Source organism: Accipiter gentilis, chromosome 16, assembly GCF_929443795.1.
Source record: "Accipiter gentilis chromosome 16, bAccGen1.1, whole genome shotgun sequence".
Classification (NCBI taxonomy): Eukaryota; Metazoa; Chordata; class Aves; order Accipitriformes; family Accipitridae; genus Astur; species Astur gentilis.
Window position 1 is genome coordinate 1123081 of NC_064895.1, and position 26981 is coordinate 1150061.

General features: G+C 56.0%; 3 protein-coding genes across 6 annotated transcripts in view; 1 reads left to right on the forward strand and 2 right to left on the reverse strand.

Moving 5' to 3' along the window:
• TARBP2 (TARBP2 subunit of RISC loading complex) lies at positions 1-5527 on the forward strand. Of its 2 annotated transcripts, XM_049819257.1 has the most exons (9): positions 1-91; positions 1013-1194; positions 1970-2075; positions 2685-2768; positions 2956-3028; positions 3599-3716; positions 3824-3951; positions 4687-4876; positions 5036-5527. In XM_049819257.1, exons 1-9 carry the CDS (start codon positions 39-41, stop codon positions 5191-5193), a joined length of 1092 nt encoding a protein of 363 aa, XP_049675214.1. In that variant the 5' UTR covers positions 1-38; the 3' UTR covers positions 5194-5527. The 2 variants fall into 2 exon arrangements, with proteins under 2 accessions (XP_049675214.1, XP_049675215.1); XM_049819258.1 differs by lacking the exon at positions 2685-2768.
• A 152-nt stretch (positions 5528-5679) lies between these two features.
• NPFF (neuropeptide FF-amide peptide precursor) lies at positions 5680-9523 on the reverse strand. The gene is made up of 5 exons (XM_049819354.1): positions 9440-9523; positions 8214-8482; positions 6683-6844; positions 6397-6513; positions 5680-5905 (listed from the first exon to the last, which is right to left on the reverse strand). The coding sequence occupies exons 1-5, from the start codon at positions 9521-9523 to the stop codon at positions 5788-5790; spliced, it is 750 nt and encodes a 249-aa protein (XP_049675311.1). The 3' UTR covers positions 5680-5787.
• LOC126046428 (cyclic AMP-dependent transcription factor ATF-7) overlaps positions 7627-26981 on the reverse strand; it is a 70410-nt gene continuing 51055 nt past the window's right edge. For all 3 annotated transcript variants that reach the window (XM_049818796.1, XM_049818794.1, XM_049818795.1), the window contains 8 exons: positions 25238-25372; positions 24438-24595; positions 21732-21831; positions 20379-20492; positions 19084-19230; positions 17559-17756; positions 16154-16262; positions 7627-13455 (listed from right to left, as the gene is read on the reverse strand). In XM_049818796.1, the coding sequence (XP_049674753.1) occupies positions 13238-13455; positions 16154-16262; positions 17559-17756; positions 19084-19230; positions 20379-20492; positions 21732-21831; positions 24438-24595; positions 25238-25372 (1179 nt within the window). In that variant the 3' untranslated portion in view covers positions 7627-13237. The remainder of the gene's footprint in view (positions 13456-16153; positions 16263-17558; positions 17757-19083; positions 19231-20378; positions 20493-21731; positions 21832-24437; positions 24596-25237; positions 25373-26981) is intronic.

Here is a 26981-nt window from a genome sequence, read left to right on the forward strand (position 1 = left end):
CCCTGGCGGCGCGGGCGGCGGGACGGAGCGCGGCGGGGATGAGCGAGGAGGGGGCGGGCGGCGGGGCCAGGCGGAGCGGCGGCTTCCCCAGGTACCGGACACCCACCTACCCCCCCCAACCCCCTCCTTCCCGGGATACCCCCCTCCTTCCCCCCCTTCCCGGGATACCCACCCCCGTCCAAACCGGGATTATTCTTCTCCTGACGGAGAGAGGGAGGTTGAGGCCTACCTGTAGGCCCCTGGGGTTGTCCCTCGGTTACCGGGGTCTGTGGGACCGGGCTCTACGCTGCGTGTGTGTGTGGGCTACAGGCCTGTTCCCGTGCTCTGTGGCGGTGTCACCCGTGTCGCCACGGCGCGTGGTGGCTCCGTCCCTGTCCCTGTGTCCCCACGGCGTGTGGCCAGTACCAGCCCCCTCTTCCCCTTGTCCCCCACGCTACCCGGGGGCTCCATCCCTGTCGCCGTGTCCCCCGTGCCACGTGGTGAATGCCAGCCCACCCTGCGTGGAGGCTTCGTCCCTCGTCCTGGTGTCCCTGCGCTGCTTGTTGGTGCCAGCCCTGTCCCCGTGTCCCCGTGCCAAGTGGCGATGCCACCCCTGTCCCCATGTCTCCACACGCCAGTGCCACCTCTGTCCCCACGCTGTGTGGTGATGCCACCCCTTTTCCCACACGCCCACACGCTGGTGACACCCCTGTCCCCGCATCCCCGCTCTCCACGTCAATGCCATCCTCTCCCACTTTACCCCCCTCGCCGGTCCCCTCTGCACCCTGCTCAGGCTGGTGACAGCCCTGTCCCCATGTCCCCATCCTATGTGGTAGTGCCACCCCTGTCCCCCTATCCCCATGCCCCCATGCTACATGGCAGTGCCACCCCTGTCCCCGTGTCCCTGTGCTGCCTGGCAATGCCACCCACGTCCCCACCCCATGTGGGCTGTGCCAGCCTCTCCCACCACCCCTCTTCCTCCCAATCCGTACCCCCACCGGTCCCCTCTGACCCCTGCTTGGGCTGGTGACAGCCCTGTCCCCAGCCTGGAGCAGATGCTGGCCGCCAACCCCGGGAAGACGCCCATCAGCCTGCTGCAGGAATATGGCACTCGCATAGGCAAGACCCCCGGCTACGACCTCCTGAAGGCCGAGGGACAAGCCCATCAGCCCAACTTCACCTTCCGTGTCACCGTTGGGGACATCAGCTGCACCGGTGGGTCCCTGACACCCTCTGCTTCCAGGCTGTCCCCCCGCCTCACCTCCCTCACCCCCATGCTGGCAGGGGGTGAGGTGGGGGGACAGCCCAGAGAGGGTGACCTGGGGTGGATCTCGCTTGCCTGGGATGTGGAAGGGGGCGGACAGTGAGGACACGGGGGTTGTCCCCAGGATGGTGGGGATGTGTGCTGGGGGATCCCTAAAGGTGGGTTGTGGTGGGGGATCCCCTGGGATCCCTAAAAAAGTGGGTCCTGGTGGGGGAATCACCTGGGATCCCAATGCCTGGGACACTCAGGGATCTCTTGGGACCCCAAAAAGTGAATCATGGTGGGGCATTGCCCAGGACCCCAATGTCTGGGGCACTCAGAGATCTCTTGAGTCCCTAGAAAAGTGGGTCCTGGTGGGGGATCCCCTAGGATCTGTAAAAAGCAGGGTCTGGTGGGGTATCACCTGGGACCCCCATGCTTGGGACACTCAGGGATTCCCTGGGACCCCTATAAGTGGGTCCTGGTGGGGGATCGCTTGGGACCTCGATACCTGGGGATCCCCTGGGATCCCAAAAAGTGGGTCCTGGTGAGGGATCACCCAGGACCCCAATGCCTGGGACACTTGGGGACCTCCTGGCACCCTGCTGCTGGGGTAATGGCAGAGGGATCCCCCAGGACCCTGACCCCTGGGCTGTGGCAGCCGTAAGCACAGCCCGTGGTCTGTGAGGGGTCTGGGGGGGCCCCAGGCATCCCCCCCAACCCTCGCTCAGCCGGTGTCTCCCCCAGGGCAGGGGCCCAGCAAGAAGGCGGCGAAGCACAAAGCGGCCGAGGTGGCCCTGAAGCTGCTCAAAGGGGGAAACATGCTGGAGCCCACCACCCCTGAGGAGCCCAGGTGAGGGGGGGACGGGATCCCCAGGGTGCTGGGAGATCAGGATGGGGGTCAGGGTGCAGCACAGGATGGGGTTGGAGGGAGCTGGGGGGGCGCCGGGGGGTGCTGGGTGTACAGAGGAGGGTGTTGAGTGTGTCCAGGAGGTGCTAGGGGAACTTTGGGGTGCTGGGTGGGGGGTGTGCAGGTGGTCTGGGGGTACCCAGGGGGTTGCGAGTACCCCAGGGGTGCTGGGCACCTGGGCCTGGTGTGTTTGTGGGGAGTCTGCAGGGGCTTGAGGGTATCTAGGGGAGTTTGGGGGTACCCAGGGTGATTGGGGATGCTGGGGGACTTGTGCATCCCAGGGGATTTGGGGGTTTAGGCAGCTCAGTTGAATTCGGGGGTGCCAGGGTGGGGGTTGAGGCGGTGGGGGATTAGGGGTATCTTAGGGGAGCCAAGAGACTTGGGGATGCCTGGGGGGGTTGGGAATACCAGGGGATCTGGGGTCCCAAGGGAATTTGGGGTGTCTGGCAGGATTTGGGGCACCCGAGGGGCTGGGGTTGCCTGGAGCGTTGGCAGGGAGAGAGGTTTGGGGGGGCCAGCTCGGGCGTTAACGTCTCACCTTTTATCCCCAAGCTCTCCTTTCCCCCCAGAGCCCCCGGTTGAGCTCGGCCCCGTGGCCACCCCCCCAGCACCCGCTGCGCCCCCACCCTCGCCCAGGTAATGGGGTGGGGGGCACCCAGGTGCCGGGCCTGGGCAGGGGGAGCACCATGCCCCCCCAAAAGCTCAGCTCCCGGCACCCCGTTACACCACCTTGCCTCCCCAACCTGGGGGTCCTGGCGTGGGGGGCCTCAGAGCTGTCCCCCCGTCGTGCCCCCCTCATGCCGTGCCCGTCTGCCCCACGCAGGGGCACCCCCCTGGAGATGAAGACGCCCGTGTCCCCCCCCCAGTCGGAGTGTAACCCCGTGGGGGCTCTGCAGGTGGGTGACACCACGGGCTGTGACAAGAGGAGACGTGCCCCCGCCGCCCCGACTTGGTGGCTGTCCCCGTTTTGGGGGTGACGAGCCTGTTTTGGGGATGGCCATCCCTATCCGGGGGGGGCCATGCCCCTTTGGGGGTGACCTTACCCATTTTAGGGGTGGTGGTGATGTTTGGGGGCTTCCTCTCCCCAGTTGGGGGGTGCTCTTGCCCCTTTTGGGGACGATTATCCCTGTTTTGGGGATGGTGGACCTATTCTGGGGACAGTTCTCCCCATTTTGGGGATGTTTATCCCCATTTTGGGACTAGTTATCCCTGTTTTGGGGACAGTGGATGCATTTTGGGGATGGTTATCCCTGTTGGGGACAGTGGACCCATTTTAGGGACTATTTATCCCCATTTTGGGGACGGTTATTCCCATTTTGGAGGCAGTGGACCCATTTTGGGGCTGGCCCCACCTGTTTCGGGGATGGCAGCTCCTTTCTGGAGGCAGCTCTCCCCGTTTCAGGGGGAAATCCGTGGCCCTGCCCTCCCCAGACCCCCCCATTTGTGTGTCATCCCCCCCCCGCCAGGAGCTGGTGGTGCAGAAGGGCTGGCGCCTGCCCGAGTACACGGTAACGCAGGAGTCGGGGCCAGCGCATCGCAAGGAGTTCACCATGACCTGCCGCGTGGAGCGCTTCGTGGAGATTGGTATGGGGCTGGGGCAACCCCCCTTCACCCTCCCAACCCTGGGTACGTGTCGGGGGACACGACAGGGTGCCAGGCTCACCTCGGTGTCCCTTGTCCCGTCCCCACAGGCAGCGGCACCTCCAAGAAGCTGGCAAAGCGCAACGCGGCTGCCAAGATGCTGGTGCGGATCCACAATGTCCCCATGGAGCCGCGGGAGGGCAGCGAGGCCGAAGTGGAGGAGGACCAGTTCTCTATGGTACCGGCTGGCGAGGGGTTAATGGGGGACACGGGCACCCCAAGACCACCCCGGGGGGGCTAACGGGGGACACAGGCACCCCAAGATCACCCTGGGAGGTTAACAGGGGACACGGGCACCTCTGTACCCCCTATTTCAGGGTTTATGGACCCCCAATGATTAAAGTTGGGGGGGCAGTAGGGCAGGGGGACACTCAAGGGTGACCTGGGGGGGGACCCTCTGGATTTGGGGTCCCTGGGTGGGTGGGCTTGATCCCCATGGAGGGTGCTTGAATAGGGGGGGAGGTCCTGCAGTCTCCAGGCCCCCATGTCTCCCGAAGGGACACAGTGTGGGGGTCCCAACAGCCCCCACATTACTGGTGTGGCCCCACATTGGGGGTCCCTGAGCCCCCTTGTCCCCAAAGGGGGTCCCCGTGTCTGAGGGTCCTGGTGGTGTCTGAGCCACTGTGTCCCCACATAGGGTCCATATGGTTTCTGAGCCCCTGCACCTCAAGGGTGTCCCTGCACAGGGGTCCTGGTGGTCCCCAAACCCCCACGGGTGGTCCCCGTGTTGGGGTCCCTGCAATTTCCAAGCCCCCATGTCCCCACTTAGGGGTCCGGCGGGTCCCTGAGCCCCCATGTCCCTGCGTGGGACTCTGGGTGGTCCCTGAGCCCCCACATCCCCGTGCAGGGGTCCAGATGGTCCCCGAGTCCCCGTGGGGGGTCGGGATGGTCCCCGAGCGCCCTGTCCCCACAGGCGGGCCCCAGGCTGGAGGGTCTGCGGGGCCGAGCGCCCGGCTGCACCTGGGACTCCCTACGGAATTCGGCGGGTGAGAAGATCGTGCAGCTGCGGAGTCACCCGCTGGCACCCATGGGTGCGGGGGCCTGCGCCCTCCTGCAGGAGCTCTCCGAGGAGCAGAGCTTCGCCATCAGCTACCTCGACATCGGTGAGTATCCCCTCCTCTCTGGGCACCCCACCAAGACCCATGGGTGCCCCTGCCCAGGCTCGGGGGGGGGGGGGGGGGTGTTGTGGGTGGTTTAGGGGGGTGGGGTGGGGGGTTAGGGTGACGGTGGCCCGTCCCCATGTCCGTCCGTCCGTCCCCCAGATGCATTGAGCCTCAGCGGGCTGCACCAGTGCCTGGTGGAGCTGTCGACGCAGCCAGCCACGGTGTGCCACGGCGCGGCCCCCTCCCGTGACGGCGCCCGCTCCCAGGCCGCCCGCAACGCCCTCCAGTACCTCCGCATCATGGCGGGGGGCAAGTGAGCCCCCCCCACTCCACCTACCCACTGACACCTGGACGGACCCACAGACACTCCGACAGACCCACAGATGGACCCCTGGACTCACTGACCAACACACGGACCTCGGGATGGATGCCTGGACCCACTGGTGGGCACCCAGACCCACCCACGGACACCCAGACAGACACCCAGCCCCACTGACACACCCTGTGGGCACCTGGACCTGCTGACAGACAGACGGACAGACACGCGGCCCCCCAGACGGAGCCCGGACAGACCTCAGGGCCCGGGGGCACCCTCCGTCCTGGCCCCCCCCGGGAGCAAGGAGGGTCCCCAGGCGAGCCCCCGGGAATAAAGCTGGGGGGGTTTGTAAACTCCCCGCGTTGGTGTCTTTTTGGGGGGGCTGGGGGGCATTTGTGGGGTGTGGGGAGGGCAGAAAGGGGGCAGGTCTCCCCCCGAGTCCCCCAGGGGCAAAACCAGAGCAAGTGTTCAGGGGTGAGTGGCACCAGTTTATTGGGTGACGGATGAACCCACGGACAGACGGACTCATGGACGGACTCACGGATGGCTTTCCAGACGGACAGCTCCAGAAACGGACAGAAGGACGGACGGACGCTCAGCGGCGGCGGCCGAAGCGCTGCGGCGTCGCCATGGTCCAGAACGGGGCAGCCGGAGGGTCCCAGCTGCGGGGGCTGAGCCGGGCCGGGGAGCCCCCCTGCAGCCCCCGCCCGAACCTGCAGTGGGGACACTGCACCGCTGACACCCGCTGACCAGGACGGAACGATGGGGATGGACGGACAAGGGATGCACAGGCATAGATGGGGTCAGAGGGACAAAAGGGGACAGAGGGACAGAAGAGGATGGACAAACGGACAGGGATGGGGACAGACGGGGATGGGTGACTGGGGACAGACAGACAGAAGGGGATCAATGGAGCCAGCGGGACGGACAGACACAGCGGGACAGATGGGAATGGACGGAGTGAGGGACATGGCCGGGGGTGGACGTACATGGACACACGGACACCAACGGGCACCCCCATCCCGGCACCGGCCAGGCCGCCCCCCCCCATCCCCTCTGGGTGCCCCCAAACCACCCGGGTCCCCCCGCTGTCCCCAAACACCCGGGTCCCTCGACGGCCCCGCAGCTCCCCGGCTCCCCCGGGGTTCCCCAGACCCCCCCCCCCCCCCCCCCGGGACCCCCCTCTCCCCCCGGTCCCGCTCACCTCTGCGGCTGGAGGAGGGACCCCCGGCTGCGGTCGGGGCGCTGCAGGGAGCGGAGCAGCGCGCCCAGGGCGGCGGCGGCGGCGGGGGGGGGGCTGCCCCGGGGGAGCGGCGGCGACCTGTGGAGGGGTCGGACGGGGGGGATCACGGCAGCCCCGGGCCCAGGGGGGGCGTCCCCTGTTCCCCCCCCCCCTCCCAACCCGAAAAGCCCGGTCTCCTGCCCCGGCCGCAGTCCCGCTTGCCCCCCCTCCCCCCAGCCCCGACGGCGCGGCGCGGACCGGGGCTCACCGGGTCCGGGCCGGGGCCGAGGTCGAGGTCGGGGTCGGTACCGGGGTCGGGGGGTCCGGGGCAGCAGCGGGCGGCGCGCAGGGTCCCCGCCAGCAGCAGCAGCAGCAGCAGCAGCAGCCGCCCCGCCATCGCCCCCACCGCCCACCGTGGCCGCCTTCGCCGCTTTTTATAGCCGGGCCGGGCCGCCGGGGGGGTCCCGGGGGAGCGGAAGATTGCGGGGATCAATCCTGGCCCCGCCACCGCCGGGCGCCGCTAATTAAACCCATTTACCAGCCGCGACAGCCGCCGCCGGGGACGGACGGACGGACAGACGGACGGGGAGGGCCCCGCACCCCCCTTCCCCCCACCCGGGACCCTCAACCGGCACCACCGGGGCTGCCCGCCCCGTCAGAACAAGACCCCCCCCCCCCCCCCCCCGCTCCCCGTCCCGTCCCCGGGACCCCCCGCCCGCTCCGCCGCGTCCCGCTGCCGCCACCCCGCGGCCGCTCCGCGCTCCTGCAGCCCCGACGGGGCGGCCGCGGCTCCCTCGCTCCCCGGGACTCTCCCCCCGCCCCGGGTTTCACCCCCTCCCTCCCACCCAAATCCAGCTGGAATCACCCCAAATCCTCAGCCCGAGGGTGTCCCGAGCCCCTGCTCGCCCCCCCTCCTTCCCCGCAGGCTCACCTGCTGTGTCAGCCAGGGGGGCGACGGCCCCCCCCGTGTCCCCAAGCCTGTCCGATGGCCGGCCGGTGTCACCCAGATGATGGCCGAGGGTCGTCACACAGCCAAAACTGTCACCCCAGGGCCACCCCACGCCGTGTCCCCCAGCCAGGGGATGGCCAAGGTGACACCAGGGTTGTCCCCAACGGAGGGGGACACCCCACCACCCCCCCCAGCGAAGCAGAGGGCAGCAGCCACCAGCTCCTGGGTAAAATTTTAATGTTATATTTGCAGCATAAATAAAAGGCACATTACATGTTCGGTACGACGCGGCCGAGGTGGGGGGGGGCGGGGGGCTGGGACATGTTCCCCCCACGTCCCCCCCCCCCGCGTCCCCCCTCCACGTCCCTGGGCCCTCGCGGGGGCTGTGAGGACCCGCTCACAGGAGCCTGTGCAGAGGGGATCCCTCGGGGCCCGGGGGGGCCGCGGGAAGGGGTTACAGCTAGAAAACCATTTCATTGCATAAGGAGCTGCGCATCCATTCAGGAAGTTGATATATGTCTATATAGGTCTGTATATACTCATAGATATGTATTTTTTTAATAGATACTACACCCTCATAGTTACGCTTTCCGGAGGGGGTTGGGGGGTGGTGGTGTGTGTTTCCTTTTTCTTGGCTTCTTCCGTTATTGATCGTCAAAGCTCGCCCTACAAAGCAGCTGGGGGGGAACGGGGGGACACCCAGGACCCTCCTGCCGTGTCCCCAGGGACCATCAGGTCCCTCTGTCACCTCCTGGGTTCGTTTCGGGGCAGGAGAGCATCACCGCTGCCTGAAGCCCGCCTGTCCATGAAACTGGGGGGGGGGACGGGGACAACGACAACACCACCAAACAAAAACAGCTCCACAAGTCCAAAGATGACATATTTCTCAGCTAAGCCATTGAAATCCAGGACCAGTTTGGGGGTGGGGGTGGAAAGGTGGCACCAAACCCCCCCAACCTCCCCCAAGTCCTGAAGCGTTTGGAGGCCAATGAGGAGATCTTCATCTCCACCGAGGGAGAGGAGGGAGCGCTCCCCTCCATCAGGAGCCCTCCCGGGGTTCAGCATTGCCCCGGGGCAGGGGAACGGCTGCCCTGGGATGTGTTTTTCAGCCATTTGTTTCTATTCGACATTACAGCAAAGACGGATCCATAAAAACCCCCGACTCCCAATGGCCGATGCCACCAGTCGGGCTCTCCCCAACCCAAGCGCAATCTAAACGCGACCTTTAAACGCAGCAGGGCTTTCCCACGCTCCTGCGAGGAGCCCCCATATCGCTCTCCCCTCATCCATTAGGCCACGGAGGAAGGATGGAGATCCCAACCGATCCAAACACTGCTACCGCAGAGATGGGTTTTGGGGAAAAGCGTGCGGGAAGCCACAGGACTGACACTGGCACTAACCGGGGTTTCGGTTAAGGCACCGCGGCTGAGGCCTGAGGGATGGCAGGGGAAAGTGCAGGTGCTCGGCGAGCTGCCGAGCGGAGCTGGCCAGGTGGCTGCCAGCCCCCAGGAGCCTCTGAAAAGCAGGAGAAATGATCCTGGAGCAGAAATCAGTTGGGTTTTTTTGCCCCATCCAAAGACATCTGCAAAGCCTTCAAGCAAGAGTTGAACCAGCGTAAGAAAAAGCCACCTTCACCCTCACCCGTCCTCACGGGTCTGGGGGGACCCCGCATCACCGACCTGCCAGAAAGTTTGTCTTCCCAACCAAAACCAACCCCTAATTACCACCAAAACTAAAGCACATCCTCTACAGTTACTGCCATGCTGACCTAGAGAAGAAACCATCTCCGAGAGAAGCGATGAGGAAGGAGGAGATGATGTGGGGCAGCAACCCACCAGCCGTTCGGCTCTTTGGAGCCGTGTGAAGTGCTCAGCAGGGATTTCCACACCTCGGAGTCCAAAGGCTCCCTGGGAGCGGCACGGGCAGCTTGGCTCCGGGAGAGGAGACCACATCGACCCTGGCTTTTCGGCAGCTGGCTTTTAATTACTTGGGCAGCCCGACATACCCAGGCATGGCTGCTCTACCAGCATGAAGGCGCTGGAGAAAGTGCTGGTGGAAAATGCTCTCTCTACGTACCCTCCTGTCCGAAAAGCCTGGGAAGTCACCTCTTAAAAACCAAACCTGTCCCTCCTGCTGGAAAAGTGACAGCCACACCAGCATCGCGACGTTCAGCCCCTGAGGTTTAAGACCTGCTCAGCATGAGCTCTGCCAGGCACCTTTTGTGACCCCAACAAGGGATGAACCTCATCCATGTGCCCCCAAAAAAATCACATTTATGGCTTGGGACATCCATCCACTGCACCGGGATGGGACTGGAGAACTCCTCCGTTGCCTGAGGCTGGTGGGGGGAGATGTGTTAGCTATGCTGGATTTTTGGCTACCTTCCTTATTGCGAGCTCAGCCTGTCCAGACTGGGAGGATTCCTGCTTCACACCACTTGTCTCCCTCCCTGCAAGCAGGGCTGCTGTCAGCAAGAGAAATGGGGACCTGAAACCTGCTCTGGGACCTGCTTTCGCAGCAGCAGTGCGGGTATTGAACACTGTTGGGGTAAAACACACCCGAAGGGGGACACAGGAAAGCTGCAACCCTGTCGATTAAAAAAACCCAAACATTAAGGTACGGTCAAACACTTGTTCCCTGATTATTGCTGCCCAGGTTTGGAGCTTTACAACCATGTTTTCATGGGTTCGCAGGTTTTTCAAGGCACTAAACACTCACAGGTGGAAGGGAGCCGAGATGGGAAGATGCTGGAGCGGGGCAGCACTGATGACATCAGGAGCACCGAGGCACAGAGGGACGAGGAGAAAAGCTGCTCTTTGCATCCACCCCAACTCGTCAGCAGCAAGCTCTGAGGTACCTTGCGATGCCTGATGGTGCTACGAGGTCTCAAGGGTCGGAGCAGTCAGGGCAGGGAAAGCCCTTTTGTGGGACACAGACAAGTCGCAGGCAGGCTGGGCGATCTCGGCTCTCCAATCATGCAAAATTGGGTCACTTCTAGTCCCTAAGGGTGAAAGTAAGGAGCTGGGGAAGCTGCTGCATTCGATGCTAACGCTGCCCTGTGTGTGTCTGTCCCAGATTTGCTGCCTCTCCAATGTCACCCTTCGCTCCCTCCTTCCAACCCTGCCAGCAAAGCCACCAGCTGCTCCTCGCCTCTGCCTCACCCACCAGACCCTGATGCCACGAAGCAAACAAGGAACCGGCGCTGGGATCAGCCCAGAGCTCAATTCCTCCTTTCTCTCTGCTTTCAATGAACACTTTTCCTCGACAGACAGTTTTTCTGCAGAGCTGAACACTTGGTGAGCCTAGGAGGAGCTGGTGAGCTACAGTCGGCACTGCCGGACACAAAACCGCTCGCTCCCCACATGCTGTCCCAGCTCCTGGCTCCGAGCACTATGCACCAAGGGACAGGGACCCAACGGCTGCCGGGCGACAAAGCAAATATGTTTACAACACATTTTTGTCATTCCTGCTATTCCCAGACAAAGAAAGAGAGAGACACACTTGTTTCAAAGCCCCCTGAAACAAACTGAGGAGATCCAAAGACCAGAGCAAATCCCTTTGCTGCGAGACGGGTCATTTTTACACCTTTTTGGACCACGCAAAGGAGCAAAAGGTTTTCTGCTGTTCCCTGTCACAGGTCTACAGCCTGAATCCAGCAGCAGCAACAGGAGACGAAGCAGAGCTGGGCTGGATCTCGTACCTCCTGCGAACCCTCTGCCTTAGATCTTGGCCCCCCAAAAAGGTCCTGATCCCCCAGTGTGCCTCACCTGGTTGAAACCCCTTTTTCTCCAGGTCACACGGATTTAAGGCACGCCAAAACCCCCCGTGTCCTGTTCTCACAGCTCACTCTCACTGCAGAAACACATACCGTGTTGGGATAGTAAGAGCCAAAACATCTGTTCACACACAGACTCTGCAGAACCAGTTTTACAGAAACAAAAGGCGGGTCTGGGGGGGCTACGCAGGATCTGAACCAGAAGTGCAAACTGCCGAGGCCAGAAGTGACCCTGATTACCCATAAGACGACTCTCAAGATGAGCAAGAGAAACCAGAGGAGCGCAAGAGCAGCACTGTGTCAAGACAAACCAAACCCAGGAAACGCCACGGTTGATACTGCCAAGAAGTCGACGAAAACCTGAAAAAGAGAGGAGGGGAAGAAGACAGATCCCATCTATAGAAAAAACAAACTGCTGAACTTCCCCATCCATAATGGGATCCGGGTTCCTTGCTCAGGCTTTGCTTTGGGTTTTGCTGTCCCTGGAAACCTTCCAAGTCTGGATAAGCCAAACGAAATCACTTTGACAAACAAACTTGGCTCAAAAGTGGCGAGTGCAACCTGAGGTGGGCGAGAGCTCAGGTGAGGAGGGACCTCCCGTGAAGGAGATGAAGACCAAGGGCTGATGCAGCTCCACAGACTTGTGGGGAGGCTCCTTCCAAGAGCCTGAAAAGCACCCCTTCCCAAACTATCAACTCCACTCGCTTGCCCAGGGCCAGCAGCAGCCTCGGGAAGCACACACAGACACACACGCCTGCTATGCCTGCCCAGCAAGAAAGCAGACCTGATTCCAAACATCTTTCAATATCAAGGTTGGGTTTTTAACTTGCCCTGTGAACCTGGAAGCTCTGTGAATCCTTCATTTGCTCTGGCTGGGAAGCAACAGATGCTCCATCACCGAGAGCAGAAGATAATCATGAAAAAGAGGTAAAGGACCGGGCAAATAGAAACACTACTTCGTGCTCTCTCCCTTTGGAACAGGCAACTAATTCACGATTTAAGGCCACCATTATTAAGGTCATCGAGGTTATGTGTAAAGGAGATGATCCTTGGAAATGGAGGGATTTGTTTGCTAAGGTGTACAGTGGAGTTGGGAGCAGATGAAGAATTCTGGGACTTGCATTACTACTGCCTGCTGGGCTGGCTCATCCTTTCATGTACCTCCCAGAGTGCCTTTGCACTGGTCCCAGCAGATGCAGAGCAGCACCAATTTACTGTAAGGAAGACTGAGAGCAGCCCCTCTGCTGCTAGAAGAGACGGTACCTTTTTTCCAGCAACCACAGCGTCCCGTTACAAGAGCAGCACGTGAATGTCTGCAGCTCCCAGTGTGGCACAAGTGACCAGGAACGTGTGTCCCCACCCGGCCCCGTGTTCCCCTCTCCCAACTGTTGGGCACAAACTGATTTACAGCGATTACACTCCCATCATGTCCAAATCTGTCACTGGCATCTTGGGAGTTAGCATGTGACAAGACTAACCTCGATTCCTTTAACCTCAGAGCTCAAGGAGGCTTCTTGTGCGAAGGTGCAATGTTTCAGGTAGCTAGAGCAGAGGGGGGAGCAGATGCCTGGAAGCAGCATGCTGTTAAAAATAAAATACATTGACAGCACGACTAAATGTCACAGCCTCCCAAGAGCTATGTTTTCCTTTGCTGAGAGTGGAGGAGGAGGGAGGGGGGGTACTTGGAAGAGTGAAAGCGCCAAGGGGATCCACCAAGCATGGAGGTTTAGTGTTAATGTAACTGATACCTGAAAGTGAACCTTTCAAGGTGCTTTTCAAAGTGAGGCTCTGTGTGTTCAGATGACTCTCTGAGTTGACGGATCGTCAACTGAAGGATCGAGAAAAGGGCTCAATCCGCGGCCGTCCTGTGGGGACAGGCAATGGCAAGGCAGCGGTTGGGGGCCAGGATCTGTACAGGCTATGCAGTGTAAGAAGCGCCATAGCTGCCCTTAACTCACTTGGAAAAAAAAAAAAAAAAAAAAAAAAAAGAAAGAAATAAAAATCCTTATCGGCCCCCACTCATCAGGGACTTAGTAATGGTCAGTCTCTCTGGCTGCGAGTTCGCGGTTAGCTCCGTGTCACACGCACAGGCTGTGACATCATCTGCCAGCAGACTGCGACTGTGGAGCCATGATGACGTGTGACGGTATCGGCATGCTCAGTTCTGTCCTTTGGCTCGCCATCTGAGTGAGCACCGAAGTGGCAACCGCTTCTGCCGCCGAGCGGACGCTGAGCCCGTTGGGGGAGGCCGTCACGGAGCTGTGCTGGATGACAGGAGCAGGGGAGCCGGTGGGCTCAGAGCTCTCCTTTGGGCTTTCTGCTTGACCAGAGAAGGGGATGGAAAAAAACAAAGGTTAGAGAGAGGCTGTGCGTGTTGCTATCAGTGTTAGCAGCAAGGTGATGGGATGGGAGACTGCTTCTACCTTGGAGGGCGTGCAGAAATTAGCCAGATATTTACTTAACACTCACTTTTGCAGCCAAAGCAGCCTAGAGCAGAGAGGCTGATCCCTATAGGAATCCCAGCTCCCCCACCCAAGCTGGCCCCCCCCCCCCCTCCCCAAGCAGCTGCTTGGCAAAGCAAGTGAGGACTGGAAATAAAACTGATTAGAGTTGGGACAGAATGACCCACCAGGTCCGGCTGGCCACATCCCTTGGAGAAACACCACCGAATCTCACTGAATTCATGCCAGGAAGGCATAAAGCGCAGGCTTCACACCAAGGATGGCAGACCCAGAGTAACCTTTATCGTAATAAATCTGTTTCCTCATTATAAGAAATGAACTTTCCTACATGTTGTTTCCTGGCATGGTACTTGGTTCAAGGCCATTTAGCCCAGAGACTGAATAGTTCCTTCAGAGTCCTTACCATCTGTTAGGTGAGCACACAGGAAAGCGTGTAACAGAAACCGTTCTGCAAAGGCAGGGGTTTTTTGGCCATTTTTTTATATAAATTACCTGGTTTGCTCTTTATTGTTCTCTAGAACATTAAAATCAATTAGAGCCCATTACAAACTGTTTGCTTGCTTGACTTCTTTCGGTAACTTGAAGCAATATGATTGAAGGGATGGGAGGCAAACAAAGGCAGAGACCTTCTTCCGTGCTCTTTTCTGAGCAACGCAGATTGGTTTCCAAAACTTTGGATTCTCTCCCACAAACAGCCCACTGTGCCCAGGCAGAGCTTCTAACACAGAGGATAATTTGTGACCTATCAAATGCCAAGGCGAGAGCAATCAGACCTCTCTCTTTAGGGGTATACACTCATTATCTACAGATGTCAGGAGGAAATTCCCTCCTGTGCACTTGGCTAGATGAATTACGGGTAAGATGCGGTCACCTTCCTTTAAAAGAACAAAATAATGGCATGTGCTGGGATACTTCTTCCACGTCAAGAGGGTAAACCCCATGACACCCGGGAAAAAAAAATAAAAAATCAGAGGTTTACAACCTTACTGGGCACTGGCAAACGTATTTTAGGGCTCAGTTTTCTACCAGGTGCTTGAATACTGTACCCCTTTCCCAAATGGGTTTTACCTTCCCTTGTGAAACCTTGGCTTGGCCTTCGCCAGCGTATTGAAAGATGCGGCTAGCGCAGCAGATTTGAAAACTGACTTGGCGGTGAAAGAGAAGGTCGAGCAGAGCAATATAATAGTTTGGCATCCCAAAAAGGAGATTTACAAGGTATTACAAATAAAACAACCCAACTGTACATGAGGCAGCTGTAATTCCATCGAGGGAATCTGGCATTTTTGTTTAAGGACCTGCTTAGTCACAAATCTCAATAATAAAAAAGGCAGCCAGGGAGGGGGGCATGGGGAGGGAGGTGTGAATTTCATTTTTATTATTCAGATGTGTGATGAATTCCTATTATTGGAGTAGACAGACTGTGAGGAATAATAATAGGAACTGTAAACTTTGGAAGTTAACAGGAAAAATCATGTCGCCTCTATGCATTATACACAGAGCGAACACCTGTCTGCAAGGGCTGGGGGACAGCGAGGATTTTCACGACCACATTACTCAAGCTCTGAGTCACTGTAATGAGTGAAAATAAACTGGCTGTGCCAGGCCCTGTACAGCATGTATTTGTGCCTCACCGCACAGGCGAAGAGCGTTTCAGAGACCCAGGAGATGGGAATCAGGAGGCAATCAGGAAGGACAGTGCCTGCTTTCTTGGCTTTTGTTTCTCCCCCTTCCTTTTCTTATCTCCATCCATCCCTGCCTCTCATCCCGTTAATCTAGGCAACACTAGGGGACTCCAGCATCCTCCCAAAGTCTTTGCACAAATACCACAGCATGGAATTGTTATTGCAGAGATGACATAAGAATCCAGACATAATGTTTAGCTCCCGGGTTGATTATAATGAAATAGGCAGCATTAACAAAAAAAAAAAAAGAAAGAAAGAAAGAAAGAAAGGAAAGAAGGCCTCTTTTTATCTTTGTACTTCCAAACCCGAGCCAATTTGATGTGAATTGCAGAGAATGAGATATAGAGCCTCATGATGTCATTTATAGAGTCTGGCCTTTTCTGACTCTGGCTTCGCTTTCAGAGCAGCAATAGTTTTTAACTTCAAAGAGAATATCAAGTGCTTGGCACGCTGCCTGGGAGCGAGTGGAGCTGGCCTGCACTCCAGGGAGAAGCGGAGATATGGATCTCTGTCAAATATTCCACACTACAGAGACATGGAGGGAGATGCACTACCTCCTTCACTCAGCGCTTTCGCACCATGGTTGCCCTCACTGCCTTGTTGCAAGATCTCATAAACCAGGTTGAAGTGCCAATTTGCAGTGCAAATTTGCAGGTCCAGCCTGGGTGGACCCTCCTCAATACAGAGGCTATGGAGGCAATACCAGCAGAAAACACAGGACCAAGGTCTGTCCTGTCCTGCCTGGTGCACTCACTGGAGGGTGATGGAGCAGAGACTAAGATGAAGACTCCCTTCCTTTATGCCTTACGCAGGTTTCATCTGCTTAGACCTACTTAAAGGGTAGTAAGGACTAGAAAAAGTCATCACTCACCGAGATAGCCCTGTGTTTTCTTCTGTAGTGCAGTGACGGGGCAGTCCTTGTGAGCCAGCAGGAGCTGTTTGAGTTGAGCAACTTCGTTCCTCAGTAGCATAACTTCATTCTGAGATTGAAAAACAAACATGCACGTATGCATCACTCATGCTCTTGACAGCAGCCTCTAGCAATGTAATTTGTGCCCTGCAAACTTACAATTTGTTGTCTAATTTGAGATGCCTCTGGGCCAAGAACATCCAAAGTTTCTGGGTTTGAGGAATTTAGTGTGCAAGACATGGACTGCAGCATTTCCCTCCAGCAGCCCCCACTGCTGGCTGGAAAGCCCCTTGCTATGTTAATCATCTAATCCTGGACATACATTTGCCTGAGCCCTCCTGCTAATGCCAACTGCTTGAGTCAGACACTCCAGCTTGCTGTTGGCTCTGATGGAAAACTAAACAGACCAAGAAGCTGAGTGTACAACCAGCTCAGTCCACGCCAGGCCACGGGGAACATCAGAGCTCCTCCAAGCTCTTGGTACTTCTGTGAGCTTCTTCTGTAAACCAGGTCTATTCCCCTGAAAGGCATATTATTCCTCTATTGAAATGTTTGGAGAAATGGCTGAAACACAGTCAATTGTATTTCAAAATTGCCTGAGGAAACAGTTTCTATAATTATCTGGGGAAGAGATTAAAAATGCCATGATCAGTGCTATTGAAAAAATCCCATGGCATGAGTCACTAGCCACCAGTGAAAGAAAAAGCCCAGAACGGACCCAAGTTCAGTCTTTGCAGACCCTTCAATCCTCAGCCAGTGCTGAGAACATTAACAAGGGGGCTAACGGCAATGGAAGTGAAGCCTGTATTTTCAGATGTGCTGCACTTCTGCTAGGCATGCTGGGGGTGCTGCCAGAGAGCCAGGGAAACCAAATTCTCCAGAAAAAATCGGTATGGCTGCAGGCCACAGATGCAGAGCCTCCCTGCTCACCCTGGTGCCAGGTCCACGGTGCAGGGAAGGGAACTGGGACTGCTTCTGCTGACCCTGTGCCAGCAGAGAGCTCTCCCTTGCACAGAGGAGGTTTCCACTCTGCAAATACAGCTGCTTCCCAGGGCCTCGGCGCTCTGCTCCTGAGGCTGGCGTCACTCCCTGAGCTACTGCCTTGATGGGCAGAGGCACAGCCCTTTTGAGGGGGACAGGGAGAGAAACAAGAGCACTGAAGCGCTCTTTCCACATGGCCTGTTCAAGGCAGAGCACCACAATGGAAGGCAAGGAGTGTAACCTAGGCACAGAGGCAGCAATCCTGCTCCAGAGAGCAGCATCCAAACGCACGTTGTCTCTGCAGCACAGCAAAGATGTTCCCCCTGGAGTGATGGTCCTAACGCTGGCAAAGGGCTGTGCTCAGCCTCCATGGTTACATACTCACGCTCAGCTGGATGTTCTGGGTCGTGAGCTCCTCGGCTTTCTTCTCCAAGGAAGACACCCAGAGCTTGCGTTTCTGACGGCAGCGGGATGCGGCAGCCCGGTTCCGCTCCAGGAACCGCTGCCGGCGCTCGTCTGGGTCTTCATCAACCGTACGTCTCCGTCGCCCGCCAGTGCTGGGGGTGGGCTGGGCAGGGGAAACCTGGAGATGGGGCATGTGAAAGAGAGATGCTGAAAAGAAGCTCTGGTGCAGGCAGGGAGACACACACCGGCTTAACTAAGGTTTGGCAGAGGAAATGCCAGCTCTCATGGCTGGGGCAAAAAGGGATTTGCTTTTGCAGAGCAGCCAGAACTACACACTGCAGGGATGGACCAAGGGCAGCCCTGGCTGTGACGCAGGAGCTGGGGATAAAGCCCCTTTCACAGGCATTTCTGGCAGCCCTTTCTCAGCCGAGTCTGAAGTGCCCTGCAAACTTCAGGTGTGAATCCACATGAACCCTCTGAGATCCTGAACCCAGTGAATTTGTGAATGTCAGGGGAATTTAGTTAAAACCCAAACTCCTACAGTCAGCTAATGGCACGTAACCATCAGCAGAAGTTTCCTCCCCTCCATATCAAGGAGCTAATGTGGTAAATGACCACAGGCAATGCAGAGGAAACAGCCTTCCTTTTAATTTCACTTAAGAGATTTTAAAAAGCACTTCATGCTGCAATGACTTAGGAGATTCCCACACGGCCAGTGACCACGTATCAGCTGACGGAGGGTAACTTCCAGCTGCAGGGCTGCAAGTGCTCAATCCCGCTCTGACACACATAACGACGCAGAGTCAAAGCACTGTCTCCATTTGGGTTCAGTAACTTGCGGAGCACAAACGAATTACAGTTTTTGAGTGGGCAATTTGCTTTAAAAATTAATTTGGGTTGAATTTTCCCTGAATATGTTCAGCTAAACAAACTCTCAGAGGCAACTGGTACAAATGATTTTCTAATGTTGCACATTCCCTGGTTTTAATTCAGGAGAACAAAGGAAAAGTCAGCGAGGGCAAACTGTCCTGCAGACACAGGCTTGCCGGTGCTTCTGCGAGGGCTCTGTAATTACACTGCCACAATCGGGGAGTGCAGTTACACTTCGGTACTCGCTGTCAGGCAGCATATGGATATTAAACTTTTGGAAGCCTATCTAACTGACGGAGCAGGTGGCGATCCTGATGGAAGGCTGGCATTTGGTTAGCTGGCAGGAGCCAGTGGAGTTGATTGCCTAAGAGGGGAGCGTTTAACCCCAGTAATTGAGCAGGGAGAAGAAGGAAAATATTCTTTCAGAACTCCAGACCTCGTAAAGCAAATTAACATGTTGCTGAAGTTTTCTGCCTGGTGGTGTTTGAGACCATTAGTGCTGAAGCGTCACTTCAAAACAGGGGTTTTAACTCATTCTGCACACCAGGAAGCCACAAGGTTTTCCTTCTCTTTCCCCAAGGCCCAGAAACCCCCAGCATCTCCAGCCCAGCTTTGCGGGCTAAGCAGCAGCAAACCTGTGGCTGAGCTGGGGAAGGGGCGTCAGGGTGCTGGACAAGTATCTGACTCTGCTCTGGACGTGTGGTCACCATTGTGCTGGCTGAGCCCACCACCAAACTGCTGCCATTCAGTGAGGAAGATGCTGTCAAGCTGGCCTTCAGCCTCTGTTAAAGGAGAAAAAAAGGATGTCAGTGGACCTGTTCTCCATGCTGTTAAGGCTTTAACGAGCTCCTCCATCATTCAAGGAGCCAGGCCGCTGGGGAACGGGCTCTTCAGGGACTGCGGCTGATTCAAATCCAACAGCAAGCCATCACCATCTGGCCTACCCAAAGACAGACAGTGGCTTCCAACTTAGGCTCAAGCAGGCAGGTGTCCGCATCCCAAAACTGCTACTGCAACTGGCACTGATCCACTCCCCAGCTGGCAGGCTCTGCAGAAAGACCATGGACTGAACAGGCTGTGGAACTCAACTGTCCTTGAGCACCTGCAGAGGGGTCCTTCTGGGATGGAGTAGGACCTATGCACGATCGAGACTAGGTCTTGCAAGTTCCTTCTCTGGGCAGCCAGATGCATGCCAGCAGGGCAGGATGGCTGTTTCATGACTCAAACAGAGTTTAAGATCTCTCACCCCACTTGTAGCTCTGATCTGCCCACAAATCCTGCAGACACCTCAACAGGGTACGATGGGAGCAGTGACAACACAGCAGCAACAGTGAGCAGCACCACCGTAAGAGGTGGGTTTGCAAACACCTCCACCCTGTCTCAGCCAAAAAAACAGGGGTTTTGCTGCTCTCTGCAAACTTAGGTTCGCCTTCCCCCCTCTGCGTGCACCTAATTTGAGCCACGAAGAGCCAAGAGAGGAAAATTCTTTTGCAAACTTTTAGTTAAAGGGGCCTACATGAAAACCATTACCAGGATCCTTGGATTACAGCACAACATCTCTCCTCTTGGCTCTGCCTTCCTCAAGCCCACCTCCAACCCATCTGTTATCTTGGAACTAGAAGCACCAGCTTTACAAAACAGCCGTGTTTAGGATAGGGCTGAGGTTTGTCTTGACAATAGCGTGCCTGCTCTGCCTGCCAGAGCCGCAGTGCTGATTAGTCTAATATTCCTGGTGGCGGCATTTGTAACACCTGCTCTCGGTGTGGGCAGGCGCTCCGATGGCTGTGCTTGATTTCGGAGAAGCAGTGGCTCTTCGTGAAGGCTGCAGGGAAAAAGCCTCCAGATGAAGTCTCTTCTGGAGGAGCTAGTGAAGACTGAGGAACAACACCGTGGATGTGACACCCTCCCCGGCATGTATTCAGACCCTTACCATTTTGGCTTCAGAGTGCACTGGAAGTCCTGATGGTGAAATGGACCCGCTGCTGTTGATGGGTGGCCCAGGAATACCAGGAATGTTCGGCACCATGGACATCGGCCGAGCCAGCTATCAGGGAGGAAGCAACGCTTGGGTTATGGAAGCTGAGGTGCTTTCACAAGTGCGCTCCGTGAAGCGGCTCTGTAATAATTCCCCAACCAAGCACATTTATAAATCTTGACAAACGTTCAGCGTTTAACTACTGCCATCAATTATGCCTGCTGTCACTGAAGGCCAGCAGCCACTCCTTTGGTGGCCACGGTGGCTGTTTCAGAATCACCCAGCCATACCAGCCTAGCTCTGAGGACAGGGAGGAGGGCAGCCCTAAAGCCTCCCTCCTTCCCTTCCCTCCCAGAGGGCTTTTCCCCACCAGTACATGAGAGTGGATCAAGAGGGAGGGTACAAGACCCCCTACGGTTCTCTGCCCAGTTCTTATTGCAAAGCTGCTGCAACACCAAGGGTAAGTCACAGCATCCCCTCCTAAACATGGAGAGCTTTGTCCCTCACCAAAGAGGGGAAAAAACAGAGTTTGCTCTTGCTTTTATAAGCCACTCAGGTATGCTGTTGCAAAGCTCTACAAATGCAAGTCCTGTTTCAAGCTATCAGGAAGGTGTGAAGATGTTTCCATGCCCACAAGCTATGCCAAGCTGCCTGCTGTCTGCCTACTTTGATGTCAACATTCTTGTTACCTGAGGCAGAAGGTTTTGGCCATTACTCACTCAAAACCCAAAAGACATGCCCAGCAGGACAGACAGGATTCACACAGGCTGCTTGGTTGGGAACTGAAGCGCTCGGAAGACGTACAAGCCACCCACCAGGCAAATCTGCTCGTGAGTTCTGCACCACGGAATATTCTCCGTATGCAAAAAGCACAACCCGCAAGGCTGATATTCAAACAGCTCTTTAGCACGCTGGCGAGGTTAGGGTGGCTTTCCTGGCCTGCAAAGACCAACATGTTCTCTGCAAGCTCGAATGGTTTCAATTGAGGCACGCTGTTCCAAATGGAAGCAGCTAATCAGGGATCCTACAGTTCCCAGCCCTGGATCAATGGCATGAGCCATCTGTCCAGGCAAGGCTTTGTTTTTTTCCAGACTTATTGCCCTCTAGTGTGATCGACATGTTATTACTACCTTGCCAGAGCTGGGCCCCCTCCTCCTCCTCCTCCTCCTCCTCTTCCAGTCATATCTTGCACAGAGGGGGAGATATATTTTAATTTTTACAAAATGGAAGTGTCTGCATATATTTGGCAGGGGAAAAAACACTGTCCCCTCCTCTGCCATGCAGAGCTGTGTTGGAAGTTTCTCTCACCGATATAACAGAAGGCATCTGTACAGGAGGGCCTGGGAGGACGGGCATGGTCTGTCCGTTTGCAAGCTGCACGACAAGTGGAAGGGAACCTGTGGGAGACCTGGAGAAACAACAATTCAAGTTCTCATGGATTATTTCAAGTTTATGCTGTCCAGGCAGCCCCATGAGCTCAAGGGCAGAAGCACGAATTAATTCTGGTTCATGGATTTGGACTCATTTTCCCATTTCTGAATGGCACACTCTAAATGGGTGGGTGCAAAGCCTAGCTGAGCACGTGTTAAGGTAACTCAGCCTTCCACACACGCACTGCATGGCAGCCAGCACGTGCCAATGTCACGCCGAGGAGACCCAGGCTGCAGCTCCTCGCTTGGGGCTGGCAGCAACACTGATGGCCAGCATTACGGTGTGCCCTGTTTAACTCCTAGGTGTATGCTGGCTGGCCAAATAGACCACGGCTGCCAAAGCCCCAAGACATGATGCCCACCTGGATAGACAGAAAAGCACATCCAGGGGCTGCTGCAACTCATCCTCAAGGAGATTAAAAGTGCCCTCCCAGGCTGAGCCTGGCACTAGGCAGATGGGGGACCTGGGCATCTGTTCCGGCCTACCAGTAACTTCCTGGCCTGGGAGCCACATCTGCTGAGCTCCCACAAGAGGGTTTGCAAAGATTTAGCTTTCCATTAACACGCACTTCTGACTCTGACTCCAGAGAAAATCTCCTAAATATGGAGTCGATGCAGGGCTGGCTTGTGTCTGCCCAGACAATGGCTCTGGGAGACAGAAAGGGTCCTGCTCACTGCAGGCTGGGGGAGGAGGCAATTGCGCTGGAGCCTAATTGTGACAAATTAACAATACCAAGAACTTTTTCCATTGCAGATCACTTTGCAGCAAAAGGCGGTGTTTCTGCATGTGGTGACAAACAGGCACGCATCCCCCTGCCTCCATTTTAGAGTGTCATAAACCTCACTGTGCTCCAGCTCTGAACCTCTGGACTCAGCCTTTCCAGGAGAGCGGAGGAAAAGCTGGAGCTGATCTGCTCCGGACAACAGGGAGAGGAAGGAAACCGTCCCTGCCAGCAAGGGCTGATCTCCCGCTTCTCCTCCGTTCATGACAGCACAGCATGGAGGCAGAGACGAGCCAGAAAGAGAAGAGTAGAGCTGCTGGGAGCCTGACTTTGCAGGAGGGAGAAAAAAAATTTGCTGCTGCCTCTTCTGCCGAGCCCAGGGAAGGGGATGGACGAGGCTGGGCTGCCTGGGATCCTTGGAGGAAGCTGTGCTGGCATGGAGCAATGGCAGGGTGGGGAGGCAGGGGACGTGGGTCAGAGGTTGGAGTTCATTGTGCCAATAACTCAGGCTGGAATTTTTAAGGCTGCCTTGGGAACACGAATGCGCAACTCTCACTCATTTCTATTGGGCATCCCAAATCCTCCAGGCTGCTTTGAAAATCCCAGCCTAACAAGCCGAGTTACAGGGAGGTCACAGACTCCCCTCCATCTCTGTCATGCTGACAACCCCACCACGGCTGCCGTGGCCCTAACACAGGGACCCTCGTTAAAGTTGCAGCCCGACCTCTCCGTAGAGTGCGTTCAACTCTCACACTGTAGGAGGGATCTACCTGCATGGACTGCAAAGGGCACATAAAATCGTATTACAAGTCTAGCTTACTCCAGTTCTGATTTTTTCATGCCTCCAAGCACAAGGCAACTTGCTTCCAAACAGCCCCACGAGTCTCTGCCTGTGCGGGGTTACAGAAGGAATATAATGCCTTTTCAAAACCCCAGGACAATCACTTAACCCCTTAATGCCTCAAGACAGGATTTAAAACTTTCCGTCAGGAAGTCTGGATTGATGGTGCCAGAGGGTCAAAGCAAAAACACACACAAAAATATGAACTGACAGTCGAAAAAAATGGCCTGGTTAATGTAAGGAGCCAGCCTCAAACAAGGGTAATTAGAAAGAGGCCAGGACCACAGCAAAAAAGAAGCACCCTGACACCAAAGAATAGAAGTGGGGCTAAATATACGTCTCCTGAGGGCTCATTGTAATGTGTTTCCTGCATCCTTCAGGCTCCTTCCTTTTATGTGCAGGGCTGGAGCTACCTAACAGTGTGGCAGGCTCATAACCACTGCAGCGAGTGCTCTGGAGTCTCCGATCCAGATTGTTAAAGGGGCAAAAAGGAGCAGGTCATTAGATCTGCTGAAACAAACAGCTCCCGAGGCAGAAGCTGACCATGAAGGAGGCCAGCAGGTTGCAGAAGAGGTTACACTTCAGAGGCAACAGCTGTCTGAGAAAATCCCAAAGCCATTAAAGATCCAGACAATTTCCTACTGCCAGCTTAACTGAGCTCTCTCCACCGCATCAGGCTGCAAAAGCAACTTGGGAGTCCCCAGTCAGGCCACGCTCCCATCATAGACAGCGAGTGTCATGTCAACGTGTTTGGGGATTGGGTTTAATTTTTCCCTGCGGTGAGTTTTGCCTCGTTTCGTTACACTTTGACAATTAGTTCCTGCTTTCTGCACTTACACCCCATTCTGCTTTTGCAGACAGTGCTGCAACGAGGCCCTTATGCCCAAGCAGCCGCAGCGGGAATCGCAGCACCTCAGTTGTTCTGACAATCAAGGAACTTATTTAGGTACCTAATTACTGCCCAGGAAGCCTGACAGTACGGGAGAAAACCTCAGCACACATGTCCCTCCTCTGTACTTACCCAAGCTGTCTGTTGGAAGGGGGAGCCTGGGTAATGACAGAGGTTGGGGAAGGCAGAGTAGGGTGGAGCGGATCATAACCCAAGTGTAGTGGCAGCGAGCCTGGACGCACGATGGCTGGAGTAGGTGTAGAAATGATTACAGGCTTGGAGGTGATCTCCTGAAGAGGATCAACAGACAAAGGGAGACATGCTGTTACTTATTAGCTTAATAATCGCCTGGCTGTCTCTTCCTTCTGATGGCTTAAAAGCAATTTAGGGAAAATTAAGGCACCTTCGCCACAGAAACTGAGGCACGGAGGGGAGCAACTTACCCAAAGCCACACTGATTTGATGTCAGTGCAGGGAGTGGGGCACAGAAATTCAGACTCCTGCTGCCTGCAGCAGCCTCTTCCCCCTCTACGAACTACCGCTCCAGCCCCAGCTAGCACCTCTAGGGAGGGAAGTTATTCAGATGAAGAATGTGTCACCTGGACTAATCTGCTCGGAATCACAAGCCAGCCCCCCCCAGGACACAGGGAGCAGGTCTCCGAGAAGATGCGTTACTTGTTTGGCACTTTCGCCCTGCCAGAAAAGCATTCCCAGGTGAACAGCAAGGCTTTCTGCATTAGCCAAATCCACATGGAGACTTAAGGGCAGCAAACGTGTATTTCAGTGAACAAGCTTTTATCTTTCTTTCTTTCTAAAATGAGGGGAACCTCACAAGCCCAAATCAGGCCTTGGCACCCAAGTGGAAAAAAACTTGTTCTCAGTCAGAGAAGGAGAAACCAACACCTCCACAGGGCATGGTCAGGGGGACCTACCTTCTCGTTGTTCTGTGGTGACTGCGGGTTAGATGCAGGGCTGTCTGGCGGGGAAGAGTCCACCTCCACCGGCTCTTCCTCCTTTATCTTGATGTCTGGGGTGGAGGGCAGAGACATGTCCAGGGCTCCGGCACTCTACAGGAAAACCAGCCATGGATTGAGAGGACAATTAGCTCATATTGTTTGTGAAACATTTGGCTGCTCCCAGAGGAAGAGCTACAGCTCTGAGCTCTTGCCAAATTATTATTATTTATTTGTACTGAAGTAGCATCTGGGAGCCCGAGGCAGAGAGCGGTGCCGTGCCGCGCCAGCCCCATCCAAACAGAGACAGAGACCTAGGAAAGACGGTCTCTGCCCCAGATGGCACCATTTTGTGGTTTCTCAGTAACACACACACAATTCTTTCCATGGGTTAGGTTTTGGGGTTTTTTTTTTTCATAAAAGGGCTCTGCTAAGGGGAACAGGTAACAAAGCCAAATGCCTGCGAGTTACAGAAGGCACTTTCATTCACAGAAGAGCTGTAAAGCATTGTATAAATCAGCCTGAATTATTTTATTACCCGATTATCAAAAGCAAACAAAGAGCCATGCAAGTTATTAAATATCTATGAGCGCCCCATTAAAATAAAACCCAACCATATGCCTGAACCTGGCAACTTGCCACCACCCTGGGTTCCAGCAGTGCCACGTGCCCCATTTTAACCAGTTAATGACTTGCTGGGGACGGGAAAAGGGCAGGGTGACAAGGGAGGGGGACTAAACTGAGTGGCCATCTCTCCCCTCCCCAGACCTGGAGGAAGACAAGACCTGGGAGAAGATGGCGTAAGGGAGCACCAGAGGAGCACGCAACGTCGCGAGACTCTGACTGCAGGATGCTGCATTCAATTGGGCTCCAACAGACCTCACAAATCACCCGGTCCCTCCCTCCGTCTGGGGCAGGAGAAACTCTCCCTAAATCAGTCCTGACAGCTGTTTGTCCAACCTGCTTTCCCTCCCTCCACAATCAATCCCAGCGCTTTCCTTCACTCGCCCGACTGCTGACAGTTTGTCCTAGCATCTATCCTAAACCTCCTCTGCTGCGTTTTAAGTCCTCTCAAGGGAGGGAAAATTGCGGCGAGAGGGTAAATCCGGGCATCTACGGATGTTCTTGCTGCTCGAGTGGGGTGCGGCTCCAGCGCCTTGGCTCTGCACCGATTTACGCAGGGGCTTTGCTCATGGTAAGTGCAGTAACCGTTTACCTGCCCTCTTAAGCAGAGATGTTGCACTGGGAATCACAAAGGAGAAGGGATTAACATGCAGGAAAGTTTCAAACCACTTAAAGTGCCTCCAGGGAAGCGCCTGCTGTGCCTATGTTTTTAATTAACATGCTGGTGTAGAGACCACCCTTGGAACTGGAGGACAAAACATAACAGCAGCAACTGGGCTCGATGCGGCCAAATGTTGAAAGCATCTCAGAAATGCAGGAGGCAGCTCTGGCCAGGTTCGGTGAGTGACAAGCCATCTGGGCCTGGGGACCTCGCCTGTGCAGAGATTTTCTAGGAGGGATAATGCTTTCCCTAACGCCTGAAACCATCCCAAGCTTCACGCCGCCGCGTTCGCCTGGCTGCCAGCGGAAATATTTAGACTGCAGTCATCCTAAAGCAAAAAAGGAAAACAGCTAACAGCCTAAGGATCATAGCTGCAGCTATTAGGTAGCACAGCCCAGGAGATGGGTGGTCTTACATATAAAACAACTGGCTAGACTG